The sequence below is a fragment of the Pyxicephalus adspersus genome, chromosome 1, assembly GCF_032062135.1.
Source record: "Pyxicephalus adspersus chromosome 1, UCB_Pads_2.0, whole genome shotgun sequence".
Classification (NCBI taxonomy): domain Eukaryota; kingdom Metazoa; phylum Chordata; class Amphibia; order Anura; family Pyxicephalidae; genus Pyxicephalus; species Pyxicephalus adspersus.
Window position 1 is genome coordinate 33,795,751 of NC_092858.1, and position 17,333 is coordinate 33,813,083.

The 17,333-nt window shown below is 35.6% G+C and overlaps 1 protein-coding gene across 1 annotated transcript; it reads right to left on the minus strand.

The window, feature by feature from the left end:
* Positions 1 to 462: 462 nt before the first annotated feature.
* On the minus strand, positions 463 to 7,035 carry NPFF (neuropeptide FF-amide peptide precursor). The gene is made up of 3 exons (XM_072397946.1): positions 6,654 to 7,035; positions 4,332 to 4,450; positions 463 to 994 (listed from the first exon to the last, which is right to left on the minus strand). Exons 1-3 carry the CDS (start codon positions 6,777 to 6,779, stop codon positions 874 to 876), a joined length of 366 nt encoding a protein of 121 aa, XP_072254047.1. The 5' UTR covers positions 6,780 to 7,035; the 3' UTR covers positions 463 to 873.
* Positions 7,036 to 17,333: the final 10,298 nt, after the last annotated feature.

The window sequence follows — 17,333 nt, forward strand, 5'->3', positions numbered from 1 at the left end:
CTGCTCCTAAACCAAACCAAAAATAATAATTTGTGTCTAACCCAAGCACTGACAAGTGTGAAATGCTGAAGTTGCTGCGCACAACTATTCTTTTTTTTTTTTTAATTATTAATAATAATAATAATAATAATAATAATACTAAATATTTAATATTTAGACTAATAGAACTGTTATGTCTGTGCCAATATCTCCTCCCGTGTCCACACCACCAGTGAGATCTCCACTCCGTACATTCCTGCCGTGCCCACTTCACCAGGGAGCTCTCCAATCTGTACACTCCTCCGTGTCCTTTTTTTTTTTTTATAAAAGTGATAACTATTATTATAGGGAAGTGGAGAAGGGGCAGAACCTGGGAACATCCAACTGCGGCTACCCTTTAGCTTTAAGGAAAATTAGCCAAATTTCGACTTTCATGGAATGTTGCACCATAGCATAAAGATAAACATCAAGTAATATCCAAACTGAACTGAAAAACAATTTAATGATACTTAAAGGCATACATCATTAAACAAAATGGTTGGTCATGTAGACTGGCTGGGTTTCATGTAATCTACAGAGGAAAGAGAAGTAAAAGTGTGGCACAAGCAAACAATCATTCATTCATTGACCTACATAAGCAGAAAAAATTAATCTGGTTACCGAGAGCATCACCTACGCCTTCCTCTGTCCTCCTTTTTAAACATCAGATTAACAATAGACCGCAACAGATCACAAAAGTAAAATTCTGACTGACTGCTATTGGCAGGTGTTTTGCACTTTATTAGCAAACAGTCCCATTGTATTTTGTGTATGTAGTCAGACTGTACATAGGAGTGTTTTGGCTGTACATTTTAGTAGTGCGGTATTATCAGTCAGTCCAGTTGTTTCTTGGGTCTATTTTTTCTTCCCGAAACGTTGAGGTACTGCCATGCTCCAAAACTGAGGTGCCGAGTCCCATCCTCGAGAATGAATCCGACTATCGCCCAATATAGAGCTTCGTTCATCTCTCCCAAACCTGAGGTGGAATAGGAGAAAACATTGAATTGAACTTCCCTTCATATCATGGTGTTCAAATGTTCAAACAAAACAAGACTTTCCTAGGTTATATTTGTGCTGAACCTTAACCCTGTTATCTAATAAGAAAGATCTATGGTAATGGTGCACAAATAGACAGAAACACTTTTTCACGTACAAGCCGAAGGGAAATACAAACAATTTTTTTATATTATATTCTTTTATTATATAGAAAATAAATCCATATACCTCCACCAATATCAGTAGAAAAATCTCCCCTCCCCACATAAAGGATAGCTATGGAGCAGGGCAACTTCTTATAAATAAAATCTCAAATATTTGATTTTGGAAAGAATAAAATAGATAAAAAAAAGGTTCTTTAGACCCCAAGAACAGCAAAACCAATCTATCTTTTTTTCGATATGTTTGCTCTAGTTTTTTCAGGAGAATAAGGACTGTACCTAAGACATTCAAAAGACATACTAAGACATACTAAGACATTAAAAAGTAAAGACTGCACTACAAAGGAATAAACAACAAACATACAACAAAATAAATAAGATAGCACATGAATTACATTCATAAGAACAAAAGTATTAATTGTGGCTAAGCAGGGTCCTGAAAAAATCTACCTTTTGTCTTAATAAATAGCAAAGCACTACCTCCTATGTAAGTGTACCTAGTCATTGCTGTGCCTGCACCCTTATACCCATATATTCATACACATATATATATAGTTATATATTTATTTATATATATATATATATATATATATATATATATATATATATATATATCTGTTGTGTACCACCTACAGTATAGGGATCTCGTTTCCTGATCCTCTACTGTTGCATCTTTAATATGTCCCCACAGTTATATAATAACCATTCATCTGGAGCGCAGCTCTAATATAAAGAAGAAAAACCGTGATCCTCCACCATGATGGTCACCCCTACACGGGGACACAACATGAGTTTTCCACTAGTGCAGAGAGTGAACAATGATGATCACCTGTCAATAGTTCCGTCACCATTGCCCCTTTCTTCACCCATTCCTAAACAATTGAGAAATGTCTACTCACTCTTTAGGTGATTTTTGCTGTTTGGGCTGGCATCATTAAAAAAATTAAGAATAAATTACAAAACTCAGGGCACATCACTTGGGTTGATATCTTGAGCCACAAACAGTTCCCAATTTCTGAACATAGCTTTTCCAGAATACTCTGTAAATACGTAAGGCAGAAATTAACCTAAAATAATGTCCTACATCTCAAAATCCATCTGGAGAGTTAACCACGCCTGGTGGAATATGACAAGGTTGGCACATGAATAGAAAAATCCAAAATGCTCTCTTCCTTGGTTTGTTATAAGCCATTTTTTTTTTTGCTGGGTCCTGCTAGAACTGGATCATTCTTTACCACTTTCCTTACTCAGTTCCTTTCTTTCCTTCTTTTTCTCACAAGAGACCCAAAAAAACTAAAGTGACATAAGTGCAGATCAGTTTGTTTCCACCCACTTTAATGGAAACTATTTAAATCGGTGAATACTAAAACTCTCTTTTGTCTATTTTACAAACATGGAGTTAGACTGAGCACACTAGCAGAGATCCACTATGGGACAAAAAGAAACTACTAAAGACCCATACACTTGTCATGTGATTGGTTAGCTCTTTTTTGTGACCAAATACAGGGGATGTATGGGGCAGTATTACTATAATGGTCATCACATTAGCATCATCTTTAGGCGCCTTTCTCTCCTATGATTTATATTATTTGCCATATGTGCATATTGGGCAACGAAGTGACAATCTAAATACACAGCAAGAAAATTAAGGTTTTGGACTTTTTGTTTTAAAATGATGTACTGATGTATTAGAATCTGGATTTATTTGCTTATGTGCTCATGTTTAATATAGTTTGATATTCTGGGTAGTATTTGTGTTAGTGGATTAGTAAAGAGTGGCACCGAATAGTATAAATTTTACACAGGTCAGTAATTACACCAGTGGAAACCTCTTAAAAGAAGTGAAGAGCAAAGTGTAATAACACAAAATCACCAATCAATGCTGTGACCTAAAAACATTACATTGGTTGTTAGTGGTTATTGGCTGCATGGTGTTGCTGGGATTCTCAGTGTAAGAAGTTTATTAACACCCTCATCCTCAAATACAATAAAATAAACATATAACAAACAGTAAAATACAATTTCAGTTTGACATGATTATACCATTTAAGGACCGTTTCATTTCTGTGTATTGTTAGGTCATTCAGAATGGGCTGCCTTCACCCAAAGTGCCACTGAAATGTATTCTTTGGGTTGTATTCCCATTTCATATAATCTACTTGTTTAAATGTTACACAAAACTGTTCTTATATTCAAGTTAGAAAAATTCCTGCACTTTTAGGTGTGTTTATTTAATTTGGCCATGTCCATTTACAAAGTAAAATAGTTTTGGTGATGTATGATTTGTTGGCTAGTTCCATATGCCCTACATGTGGTTGTTTTAAATGCTATTTTATTATTATTTATTTAGCGCCAACATGTTACATAGCGCTTCACAAAGCCCATAGTTATTAGCTGTCCCTCAAAGGCTCTCACAATCTAATGCCCCCCAATAGTCATTACCACAGTCTCAGGTCAGTTTTAGAGGCAGCCAGTTAACCCAACCACATGTTTTTGGAATGTGGGAGGAAACCAACGCAAAACATTGGGAGAACATACAACATCAATGCATTGTCTTAGCTGAAATTCAAACCTGAGACCTAAAGTTGCAAAGGCCAGAGAGCTAACCTCTGAGCAACTATGACGCTCGTATTTTATGATCATTTGTTGATCATCAAGCTAGAGATAAGTCAGTTCATTATGAACTCTTTCTTCAAAGTAAGGCATTTCTAACTTGCACATACTTGTAACCTATGATGGCTGTTTATATCTAACGTTCAGATGAACGGTGAGGTTGTGTTGCAGTTACCGCTTCATCATATCTTGGAATTGTGCTGATGAATGAGATGCTACATATAGCTTTTCATGTGTGGCCTCTATAAAGGATGAATGGGGATGGTAGTGAGCAATTGAGTACAGTCTACTGTACTGTGTTAAACGCTGATTTAAGAAATATCACAGCTGGTGGTGCTAGTCATTGGGAGCCATCTGGGGAATTTTAATCTATCAAGTTGCCCATTGCCCATTTGAACTTAACCAAAGGTTCCAGGATTTAGCCTGCATTGTACTATAAAAGCAAAGTGCAAAAGGATAATATTGGCAACATCCTCTTTGGGCTTCCCATCACTATCCAGCACCAGACACATAGATTGACCGAGCTGGGACTTGACACTTTACCTTTGTGGTTGGAAGTGGAAGGAGCTGCGTGATGTCCTCCCATGCAGCAGTGTTTTTAAAAAGGAGTTTAGTGCAGCTTTTTCTTGGGATAAGGGCTGCGATGAGATGCTTTCATCCATCTAAACAGAAATAAAAAAAAGAAAACACATATTTTATACTTTCTGGCTTCTTCTGTGGATCTGGAATGTTGTATTCTATATATTTTTCTGTTCATTTTTATTTAATGAACAGAGCTATATAAATACTGTTTATTAATTTTATTAATATATATAAATATAAATATAAAATATAAAATATAAAATATAAAATAAATATTATATATAATATTAATAATTACCTAAAAATAATACTATTAAAACAGCACAAGCAAAGGGCACTTGAAGCTTTCAGTTTGCTAGATCTATGGCTGGATCAATTGATATCTAATACTTATCAAGCTGACATAATAAAATGCTTTAACAGACCAAACAAAGCAAATAAGAGATGTAAATTGGGATTACATATGGTTTTGTTAGAAATGGTGAAAAGCAAATGTTATATATTTTGGAAATTATTTATTTTTCCCTGGTATTTTATTCATACCTAAACTGCCTTCTTTGCTGATTTAGGGGATGATATTGTTTTCTCTCTGTATATTGGATTTGTAAAGTAAATTCTCTCTTGGATCAATCACATAACCTATATGACCCTGCACATTGGGTTGAAGCAGCTTTACTACGGATTAACAGCTGACAGAATTGTTCATGTAATCGATGTGTTTGCAAATTGTTCTGTTCCTATATTCCTAATGGGTCATTGGTATTGGTATTTGCATGAGACACATATAAGTGTGTAGAATCAAAAGATGTCATTTTACCAGGAATGTAATGCATGCAATGTGAGTTTATTACACGTAACATACATGGACTAAAGCTTTTAAATGTAATAGAAGCTTTAACATTTCAAAAGTAATTTCAAGATTTTTAAATTTGTAGCTTTTATTATAAAAAAATACCTGGTGTTCCTTGGAACAAGGTATTTTTTGGGCACTTTCTATGGTGACAACACCGTCACTTGGGCTTCTGATCATGACTAAAATTTGGTATTTTAGCACACGTTATGCAGCCATGATCCACTTTTGTCATTATCAGAAATCTAATCCTGAGAAATGGCACGAGGACATCTCTAGTGTGAATGTATACAGAAAGTGACTGAAAAGAAACTTCAGGAGATAGCAGCACTGATGTGCAGCAAAGGATAAATAAAGAATAAAAACAAATATTTTACAAAAAAACAATAAATAAAAAAAATGATTATAATACACAGTACTTGTGTGAACTAAATGTTGCTCTGTTAGGGTTTATGTCAATATTAAAGAATTTAAAAAAAATGTATACAGCAACTGTCTATATGAATCTTTTTTAGCGGATAAATAAGTAACTGGCCAAGGTAAGTTAGAAATTATATTTTGCGTAAAGGTATGTGAAGAAACCAGAACAAATGCCTTGGGCTATATACTAAATTTTGTGATCAGTAGCTCCATAGTGTTCACATATGCAATGTATTTCAATAGGAACATGTGCTGTTTGGATGCTGTATATTGCATTGTATAACAGAACATTACAGGATTGCTGCAGCTGTGCAAAACCTATAAAATCAGAACTCCAGTGGCCTCTGAAAACATCTACAAATATTCTACTTAGGTTTAGAGAATCAGTATGACGGCAATAACTTTCAGGAGGTGGTTAGTATAATTTTGGCGGACTTTTTGTCTTCTATGGTAGCGGCATACATCTAATAGTAATTGGCTATGATCTTCAATCAATGATCTTCCAGCTTTACTCCTAAAAATATATTACTGTATATTTCACATCCACAAATGTATAATTATTTATACAGTTGCAGTAGTAATGTACATAATACCATGCCATAAGTTTGATTACAGAAAGACAAACACCAAAAGAAGTGTCAGATGTTAACATACAAGTCTATTCTGCTATATTAATAATACATTAAAAGATCATTTATACAGGATCTGTATACAGGAAGGCGAGGAACAGGAATGTGACTATCCCCATGTCTGTATATGGCAGGTGTAATATAGAATGGGCTCAGGTCTTCTCCATATAAAATCTAATAATTACAGTAACACTGGTCGTCCAGAATTTTTTTTTTTTTCATTAATAGACTGAATGTAATCTGGAAATGTACAATTTGCAGACACTCTTACCCGAAGGCTAAGTAAATATCATAGAATCAATAAAATGGAATTGCATGACATCTAAAATATACTGTAAGTCCTACTCCTTGTGTGTAGTATAACCAACTAAGAGATTGTCTTACCTGTGGTTCTAGGAAGCTAGGAGGAACTTCCAAAAAGTTCTCGGTGGAGTCCTCATCTGCCTGGTGAAGCTGAGCAGTTCTGGCACAGGAGAGGAAGGCGAAGAACAGGAAAGTGACTATCTCCATGGCTGTGTATGGTAGGTGTAATATAGAATGGGCTCAGGTCTTCTCTATATATAGGGTACCAGTCAGGGGGTGGAACCAACATCCTTGCAAGGTGGAGGATGTGAATCATCTTGTGAAGGGAACAGGTGCCACATGTTACTGTCAATGCTGGGGAGATTTGGCTCTGGGGATGGGAGACACTCCCTGAAGTGCCAGTAAAGCTCCCTCCAACATTATTACTTAGATAAATCCAGCTGAATTGCGCTTAAAGCATTTTCTTGTAGGCACTTAATTGAAAGCTGTTTGTCCTGTTAATGCTCAGAGTCCCAGTGGAGGGAAAAAAGATTTGCTCATTTATTTCACAAATATTCTTGGGATGACTGCCGATAATGCAAAGGGCTGGGGACTGTACCTGTCTTCTTCTGTTATTCTTGTGTATTTAGTACATTATGTCAACTGAGAGACAAGAGAGAGGAACAAATCCTAACAAGAGAAGCAAAGAAAGCAAGAGAATAAATAGTCTTAATACTTTGCTGTACCATGGACAGATGGCTCTGCCATCCGGGAGCTGCTCTGGGGACAGCATTACTGATGGCTGCACTGGAATGAAGAGCTCCATGTTTCTTAATAATTCATTGAGGTTCATCAATTTACCGGGCAATGGTGGCATCTCGTTGTACTGTCAATGCAGTATAAATCAGATTATCAATGGTGGAATGGCTGTATTGGTTGGAACCTAAATTACAATGACTAGCTTCATGTTGTTGGCAATCCAAATACTAAACCTCTGCCATGCTAAAATTGTAAGCAACTGTGCAAAAAGCTATTTCTATCTAAATTCTGAATGATATACTGAATAGATTTATTTATTTATTTTACTATTTATTAAGACAATAAAGTCTTTTTATAGTATCACATATACTATAGTTTGTTATTGTTTTTGGATTTGTTATCAGCAAATAAGGCATAGTACCTATAACATGTTTTTATTGCCGTTTATTTCCCTGCTAAGGAATTCACCCTTCTCTTTGCCTACCTGGTCATTGTATGCAGAGCTAATCATGTTTTTTTGGGGTTTTCCCTGCACCACCAAAAACATTCTCATAGGGTAATTGGCTCCTGTAGAAACTGCCCTTGGTATGTGTGGAAAATAACCATATCTAAATATATATATATATATATATATATATATATATATATAAAAAAATATAAATACATTTATATAAAAAATATATATATATATATATATATATATATATATATATTAATAATAATAATAATAATAATAATAATATATATATTGGAATGAACACTGAGCTACATCTAGATGTCAGTGCTGGTGAAGGAAAGTGAACTTTCCACTTTAAGATATACATTAAAGCAACCTTTTTACCCCAGAGAACCACTAAACTAATTACCACAGAACACCTGCTAAATCCAATCTTTTACATTATTGATCAGTTAGAAGAATGTTGCACTTACAGTGGCAGTTTGAATACCACCTTTAAGGACAGCTAAAATTATCTTTCATTCAATTATCTACTGGCTCCGCCAAGAGGTGTTGTCTCAAGAACTATGTAGGCTCCAGCAAACAGAAGGTCAATCAACCACAGCTCAAGATACCTCTGGCAACCTTTGGGGCAACCTTAGGGTTCCATGCAATCCTGGTTGTGAATGGCTTCTTTAAAGTGACCTGCATATAAAAAAACAGCTGATATTCTACTCTTATCTGCTGTAAGTAATTGATCTTTAAATGAGTCAAATATTTGCTCCTTTTGCTGGCTGCTGTGGTTCCACCTTCTGGTGTGGAGGTAACATAGAGGCAGCTGGGAGAACACGTATTCTAGACACCCGGAAGCATAGAACTGAGAAGCCCCAGACTATGGGCTACCTTAAAGATAACTATATGTAGGGGTGACAGGGACACTTTAGAGGTTTGTGTTGATGGTATAATTTTGACAACAGATGGAGAGTTATTTACCAGGTACATTTGACATTTTTAAAGTAGTTTGTGAATAAAAGTCCATAAACACAATCCTTCAATAAAAACAAAATTTAAAGCAAGTTTGTCTATAGTAGTATGAAACAACTAAAGATGATACATTATTTTAACAGAGTACTATATCTGACCATAAAGATGCAGGCAAATAATCTGCCTAAAAGTTTCCATAGATACAAATGAGAAACCCCAGGCTTCAGTAATGTAACTCACAAAGAATGACGCATTAATAAATGAGCCCAAAAATAGTGTATGGATGACGGGTATCTTTGATCCATCTGATCATATTTAGTAGTAGCTATGAAAGTTTGCTTGGCAACATATACTATTGCCCTCAATCCTTTTACAACTTGGCAATAGCATATAATAAAAAAGGAATACGCTAAGCTCTATATATAGAGAAGTTTTACCAAATATACTATATACACACACAATATCCTGTATGAGTAGAGTATAATGGACCTCAGTCAGGATCTGCAATTCCTTTGCAGCTAATTAAAGCTAAATATTGTTTGTAATCATAGGTTAAAGGAAAGCAATGCGCTATGGTGTGGCCTGGCTACAACTTTGTCCACAGTAGTTGTGTAAATAAATAGCCATCCGCCAGACCCTGTACCATGATAGGTGACCAAGCTCTGCCAACGACCTGTATGAATGCTTAATTTGTTTCAATGATAGACCATGGCAGACATGGTTGATCCAAACTTGGTAGGTGATCAATGACTATGCATAGGAACCCCCTACAAATCCAGGACCTGGTGGTAATTGGCAGTAACATATCACATTAATATACTAATTAATATACTCCTACAAATGTTTTATTATCATTATTATTCATTGCTGTTCTACCTGCCCCCACTAAACATTTACAGGGCTTCAAGTGGAACTAAGTCCTAGTTTACTTTTTTGTATATAGAAAAGTTCCAGACCTGGGTCCATGTTGAAGAGAGGTCACTCTACTTCATGTACTACTGACAAATGATAGAACAGGAATTGAGTTCAAATCTACCCAACAGACAACAGTAAAAAACTACAAAGTTTAAAATCTTTCCTACTTTTTAGCAGGTAAATTTTGTCTGAAGATCCAATTTTTTTAGGCAAAATGGTGTAGTGTTGATCTAACCTAACCTAACCTAATGTACCAACCTAAACAGACAGGAAAAGTCTGCTAGTTATAGCAGTCATATGTTTCCTTGTAATAAGTGGAAAAGTTAAAGCAGACTCAGCAAGCAAACATTAGTTTGGTTTTCCTCATATAATAGGGCGAACACTGCATGTAAATAACAGTGGGATCTTTGTATAAGGATGTTAGATATATAGGCTGACATGGAACATTGTGAAATTCTAGTTCTATTAAACAAGCATGCATCAAGCAAACTGCCAAATATGTTATTCTACCCTGTAATGCCTGCAACCACATGGCAATTGTCTATAGTGACTGACAGCATGTCAACGTCTACATCATTAAACTTTGGAATTTTGAAAAGCGAGTACAGTATAAAAATGGTGGGTAAAACATAGGGTTTAACCAATCATTTTTGAATATTACATGTTTTTGGTCTATGTGACTGAGGAAATGACGGTATTTTTTTCTACAACTATGTAGTAGTAATAGGTGTTCTATTTACTCAGCTCAGAGCATTCAGAGATTTTATCGTCAGTTCTTCTAGGGCATGGGATCCCTGGCAAGCTTCAGCTATAAAAAGACCCAATACAATACAATATATAATTACATAGATAGATTGAAAAAAGACACAAGTCTATCAAGTTTAACCACTAAGTTCTGTGTGTGGTATTTTGCAGGTGACCAAATAGGGGGGGGGGGTCAATCAAAATTAATTAACAGAGCATATGACATGTAATTCACCACCTCCTGACTTTTAAAAGTTGCTTTTGTATTCCCATAGACTTGTATGGAGAGAGAAGCAAAATATTGACGTAAACCTCAAAACATTAAAAAAAAACACAATTTCGCTCCATCCCTGTTCTATGTGTATTTGAGTACGTCTTTGTGCCTTTTATTAGATATTGGTTTACATTCTTTTATGTTTTTTTCTTTTATTGTGTTGGGCTGTGCTGATGTTTTATGTATTTGGTTGTACAAATGCTGAAAAATCACTTAAAATAAAAATATTTTGCTTATAAAAAAGAAATTTCACACTAGTGTTTTTAATCACCCCTTTTAAATCTTGCCTTTATGTTTACATTGAATTATGTCCCAACCAATGGACATTACAATCTAATACATTTAAAGAGCATCTGTCACTGTTGTGATCATGAAGGTAGAAATGAGCGCCCTGGGAGAACAGTTACATTACTTTGTTAATGAACTAATAGTAAAGAGCAATATATCAGATGATTATCGACAGCGTGTTGTAGAGGGAATTGTAGATAAAGAACCAATCTTGTATATTGACTGACTGTTTACACTGTCAATTACCGCAGATAACAGCTAATTCAGGAATAGTATCTGTGTTTATTGTGCGGTGTTTCCTCCAGGTTAGTCACAGGAGCTTCTAGATGAATTTCCCACCAATTAGACATTTTAATGTGATGGAGGACATTAATCTAGCCCTAATAAAGAACTACATCAAGGACAAGCTTTGTATATATAATTCCTCTTAGTATTAATCTATTGGTGCGCACCAAGTACTCCATTGAACAGCAGAAACAGGTTTGTTATGAGGAACCATCCCACTGTAGGAAATATATAATTAATGGCTAGACAGATGTGCAAAAAATAAAACCTATATTATAAATTGTGCCATTGTAGCTGAAGAACAATCAGCTATCAGATGTAAATCTCCAGTTCGTCTAATTGATCTCATTTATATTCCGTACCTGTGTTTAGTATTCCACAGATACAATGTTAGTTGTCCAGGTTTGTGGATGGCACTGTTGTTGGGTGACAGGTAGCTAATATTTTTTAAGACAAATGTATGTGTTTTGAAGCTTATCCAAAGGCTCACATACAAGTTTTGTAGTTTTTGTACCACTTATTTGCTTGGCTTTCAAATATCCTTTACTTCTAGTGGGGATGGACTTCCTCCTCTTCTAATATAGGGTTCCATGTGGGCCTAGTTGAGTACTAGTCACTCCAATGTTCTCACATTGATTTGCAGTGTGGAGTAAGAGCGGAGTGTATCTGAGCAGGTCTATTAGAGTACACTGGAGAGTGTGGTCATAATCTGGTGCCAGCTGGACATCACACTCATATTTTGACATCTTACAAAAGTAATTTTCCTTTTTTGTATGACCTCATTCACACTAAGGATTTGGGTCCCCTCCACTTGTAAAAAAAAATATTTAAAATTTTTTAATTTAAATAAACTGCATCAACTGTATATTCTTGATACATATTTAAAGTTGTGATTTGGTCTTTGAACAAATTAACTGGTTCACTTTAATGCCCAGCTCCCCTTTACTTAGACCAGTGGTGGAACAAATGTAAAGCCGCATACACACGTGCAATTCTTGTCGTTGGAAAGGATCTTTCACGATCCTTTTCAAACCGAAAGATGCATGAACGAGTGCTGTACATACAGCACCGTTCTGCTCCATGGAGAGGGGAGGGGGAGAGCGACGGAGCGGCACCCTGCTGTGCGCTCTCCCCCTTCCCTTGCATTAGGATGGTTCATCGTTCGTGGACCCGCCAGGATGGATCCACGGACGATGAACGACCTGGGCTGTACACACGCCAGATTCTCGCCCGATATCTGGCTGATGCCGATTATTGGGCGAGAAAAATTTGACGTGTGTACGCAGCTTTAGTTTACTTCTTGTTAGAAGTAAACAGATTTTTTTAACCCAGTACTTTTAGGTATGAGAATGATGGAATTATTTTCCTTTGATTGACCTAGATCTGTCAGATGGGGGGACAACTCCCAATTATGCATTCCTTCCTTTTCTCACTCCAGGTACCAATTTGAGAGCAGAGGAGAGAAAGAATGGTAAAATTTGCGTGCTGTGGGAGCTGGCTTTCAGTTGACCCTGTTGTACTGCATTGCACGGATATAGAAAATCTACTAAACAGGGTCTGCACATGTACATGCTTCACACAGATGCAAGAGTTGGAACCAACATTAACTACTTTAGGACATTTCATATATTTAAGAGTTATTATGAAACAGTGGGTTCAGCTTTCTATTAGACCAGAATGTAGGATCTTAACTCCTATACAACCTCAAAATGAAGGGTTTATTATTTGGAATTCCCTTGGAAGGCTATCTCCTGGTGAGAATGGTGCAGTGTTTAATGTTACTGTTCAGTAATACGAAAGAAAAAAAATAGATAAAAAAAGACAACATAGAAAAAAAACAAATAAAATATTTTTCAGTTTTTTTTAACTTTTATTTAGTTAAAGAGCTCCTGTTCAGTTCCATATGGAAGGCTTGCATGTGACTGCCTTTTCTAGAGGCTAGCAATCATGGTAACCTATTGAAATGAGTCATTATAGTACAGCTGGGGAAAGTACAGACTTTATTTACTATGTAGTAAAATGTAATAAAATGAATGATGTCAGGGCTTTTCTATGACTTATAGTTTCATGACATAGAGATAGTGCTAAATTATAAAAAGTGGATATTGTCCCCGTAAAGAAAGTAGGCAGACCCAGAGATTGCAGAATGTAGAAAGTTGTAAAGTCTCTGGAAAGATGATCACAATTAAGATAGTCAGAGACAATCAGGATACAAAATAAATTCTGGCAACTGCTAGGCGTCACATATCTCACAAATATTCAGTGCTTGGCTTTTAATATTTAAATTTCTGTCTGTTGGGTCCAATTATTTCTGTAAGTCAGAGTAACGTGCGGTTATTAAAGCCATTTTTTCCATCACTATCTCTCTTCTGTGTAATGGCAAAAAACCTTGGGTCTTACAGGGATCTATTTTTTTTTCTATGTTGCCTTCATTTAAAGGAAACCAATCATGGAAAAAAGTATGGAGGCTGCAATTAAAGTGTTCTGATAAAAAAATCACTTAACAGGCCTGGACACATATGTACAGTATCATGAAAGAAAGAGGTATGGGTATATTTACAAAATATTTAAATAGTGTTAGTAGTGTTTTAATATATATATTGAAAAGGCAGGCAAAGAGGGTTTTTTGTGCTGCTTATATTATAGAAAAGTTTACATCAGTATCAGTTATGATACAGTACAAAAATACAATGCACAAATTAACAGCAAACCCAACACATGCCGTACAATATATGTACATATGCCGTATATATTCCTATTTCGTCCATAAAAGGTTCAAATCCTTAGTTTATCCATCTCAAGCTCCCCTGAGGAAGTCATTAGGGTGAAAGCCGTCAGAATATAGACACTTAAGGATCGCATTCACATTGTTTCAAGTTATCTAGTCCTTTTATGGATTACATACAAATACATACATATTCAAAGAGGAGTGATTGTATAGCCAAATATCCCGAACAATGAGGAGGGGATTACCCTTAATTTGTGCTTTGTATTTTTGTACCATATCATAACTGATACTGATTTAAACTTTTGTATAATGTAAGCAGCCAAATAAACCCGTTTGCCTGCCTTTGCAATAACACATAGGCACTAGGCAGAACAAAGTTAGAAGCCCTTTTCTATATACTCCTTACTGGCTCTTACCTTCAACGGGATGTGGCAGCTGAAAAACCTGATTTTTGCTAAAATACTAAGCATGCCAACATATGCCTTCCTGTGGAGTTTGAAGGAGGGTCAGATTTGTGCTAAATAGAATTGCACTATATGATAGGAGCTCATCCAGGCTCAAGAGGTTAGCACTCTGGCCTTTGCAGCGCTGGGTCCCATATTTGAATCTCGGCCCATACACTATCTGCATGGAGTTTGCAGGTTGTTCTCGTGTCTGTATGGGTTTCCTCCCACATTCAAAAAAATTTGCAGTGAGGTTAATTGGGTTCATATGACTATGGTAGGGACATTAGATTGTGAGCCCCTTTGAGGGACAGTTTGTGATATGACTATGGACTTTGTAAAGTGCTGCATTATTTGTGGGCGCTATATAAATACTGTGTAATAATAATAATCCAAGTGCTATGGACTTCCTAATATGGAGGATGCTTGTCCATGCCCAAATATCCCTACCATCGGGACACCCACTAAGTATAGAAGTGAAGTATCGTTAGATTGTGAGCCCCTTTGAGGGACAGCTAGTGACATGACTTTGGGCTTTGTAAAGCGCTGCGTAATATGTCAGCGCCGTATAAATAGCAGAAGAAGAAAATATATAGGATCACTCTAGTATTAAACCTACTGCAAAATTGTCTCTGCACTTGAGTTTACCTACATTAATTTATCAGTCTTTCTAAATTACTTTTGCAGAAATCCAGCTTTAGAAAAAAATAATCACAGCTCAGGAAAAAAAAAAATCTTGTTTTCCCTACTGCCATGCTGATCCTGTACCTATTTAATTATGGGTCTGAAGGTCAGATGCCTATATAATAAATGGTAACATCCTGACATTATGATTGTTCTAGTATAGTTTCATTATATATATATATATATATATATATATATATATATATATTAAATAATGGGCCTGATTTATTAAAGCTCTCCTAGGCTGGAGAAGATAGCCTAGGAGAGAGAGAAGCTGAGTGATCCAGCAAACCTGAAATGGATTTGGTCCAGGATTAAAAACATTTGCTAACAAATAGCAAATCCATTCTAGGTTTGCGGGATCCCCCAGCTTTACTAATGAAAGTGTTTCTTCTCCAGCCTAGGAGAGCTTTAATAAATCTGTGTCAATGACTCGCCAAGTAGAAAAGCCACAGAATGAGTATGATAGGAAGTCTTTAGGATTTGGGAAACACCATATAGACACAAATAAGAACTGCAGAAAGCAGCATTTAATACAATCTCTGGATTTATTAACATAATGAAAAAAAAGTATGTTTATATTCCTTCTACAACAGCATTTTGTGATCTCTTTATTGACCTCAGTGCTTGGTAGTTTAGATTTTGTTCCCAGATTTATTTTTGTGTTCCTTTAATACAAAAAAAGGGGCAAATAGATCATTTTAGATTTTATCATAAATTATATATTTTTTTAAGCAAAAGAAGCAACCTATAAACCAAGGCTTGAACATTAAGGTTTAGGTAGATTAGGTGTCTTTTAAAGATTTTTTCTAAAATCCGCCTCCATTGACAACTTTCTATCCTGATGGCAATGATTACCAGACATAGACCACATTATAAACAGAATTTAGTTTTAACTCTTCCTCACTAACATCCAATGGATATTCCAATGATGCAGTAACAATTCACACAATATTCATGCTCTCTACCGACTGCATACATTTTATACACTCTAAGGACATTACTGCTGTAGCTTTGTAGATTTTCAGATATGAAAACAAAAAATAGCACAATATGGAAGGTTCAGCATTTTACAATTACACTATTGGTTTCAATAGTGTAGTAGAGCACTGAAAACCCCATTTTTTTAAAACGTGCCTACCCATCTTCTTCTGTCCTTTGAAACCATCACTACTGCCCATCACTACATATCTCCCCTCCTATTGTGTATAAATTCCCCCCACCTACTAGATTGTAAGTTCTTTGGGGCAGGGTCCTCTCCTCCGGTATTACTGTCTGTATCTGTCTGTTATTTGCAACCCCTATTTAATGTACAGTGCTGTGTAATATGTTGGTGCTATATAAATCCTGTTTAATAATAATTTTATTGCGACACAGCACAAAAAATATCTTCAGACATAAAGCACCTAAAGGGGACATTTTCAGGATGGTAAACCTTAATTCATTTTAATGATAGAGTGCTTCATACAAGAGTTGCATGTGAACACTGTAGCAGGGAAGCAAAGGTGACAAATTAAAGTTTGGCAGATACTGGAAAGTTAAATTAATAGTTTCCTCACTAAAAAAGTGAGGTGAATTAAAGGAAAAGGGAAAAATACCAGGAAGATTTTTTTGTTGGAGTACTGAAAACGTAAGATGAATCCAGGGGTTGAATCGCTCCACCTACAAATATTATAATACATTTAGGTAAAGTGATCAATACCCCATTTATTTACATTATTCTCCTTATAAGAGGATTCTAACAAAAGAACATAATACTATTTACCCATGAATATAACTATAACTTGTGATTTGAAATTTATTGTTTGGTTTTGATATAACTGAACATTCAGCAAAGCTGCAGCACCTGCACAAGGAATTACACCTTCAGAAAAAATAAAACTTTAGTTGTAAGGAAGTTCTATTCTTTGTATCGGAATACAAGCAGAAAAATTTAATTCTGTGGACATTTTTACACCAATGGCCAGGGCACATCCAGGTTGCATGGCAGTTCATTTTTCTGGAATTGAAACAATTAACAGAGGGAATGTATTTTTCATTACAAAATGGCTTTTTACCAGGTTAATATTTGAGGATTTCATTAAATGCTTTGCTTTCATGGATGCTGAGTTTTGAATGACAAACAATATTTAGTATAAATATAGTAGTTTACTATAGTATATAAATATAGTTAGTATACATATAATCTATTTCACAGTACAGCACATGTGAAGAACACAAGCCATGTAGGAACGTTTTGGTC

Excerpts from the sequence above, each read along its gene's own strand:
- NPFF (XM_072397946.1), bottom strand. The coding sequence starts at position 6,779 with ATGGAGATAGTCACTTTCCTGTTCTTCGCCTTCCTCTCCTGTGCCAGA. Across the intron at positions 4,451-6,653 it reads CTAGCTTCCTAGAACCACAG|ATGGATGAAAGCATCTCATC; the intron begins GTAAGACAATCT and ends ATTTCTGTTTAG. Across the intron at positions 995-4,331 it reads TTCCACTTCCAACCACAAAG|GTTTGGGAGAGATGAACGAA; the intron begins GTAAAGTGTCAA and ends ATTCCACCTCAG.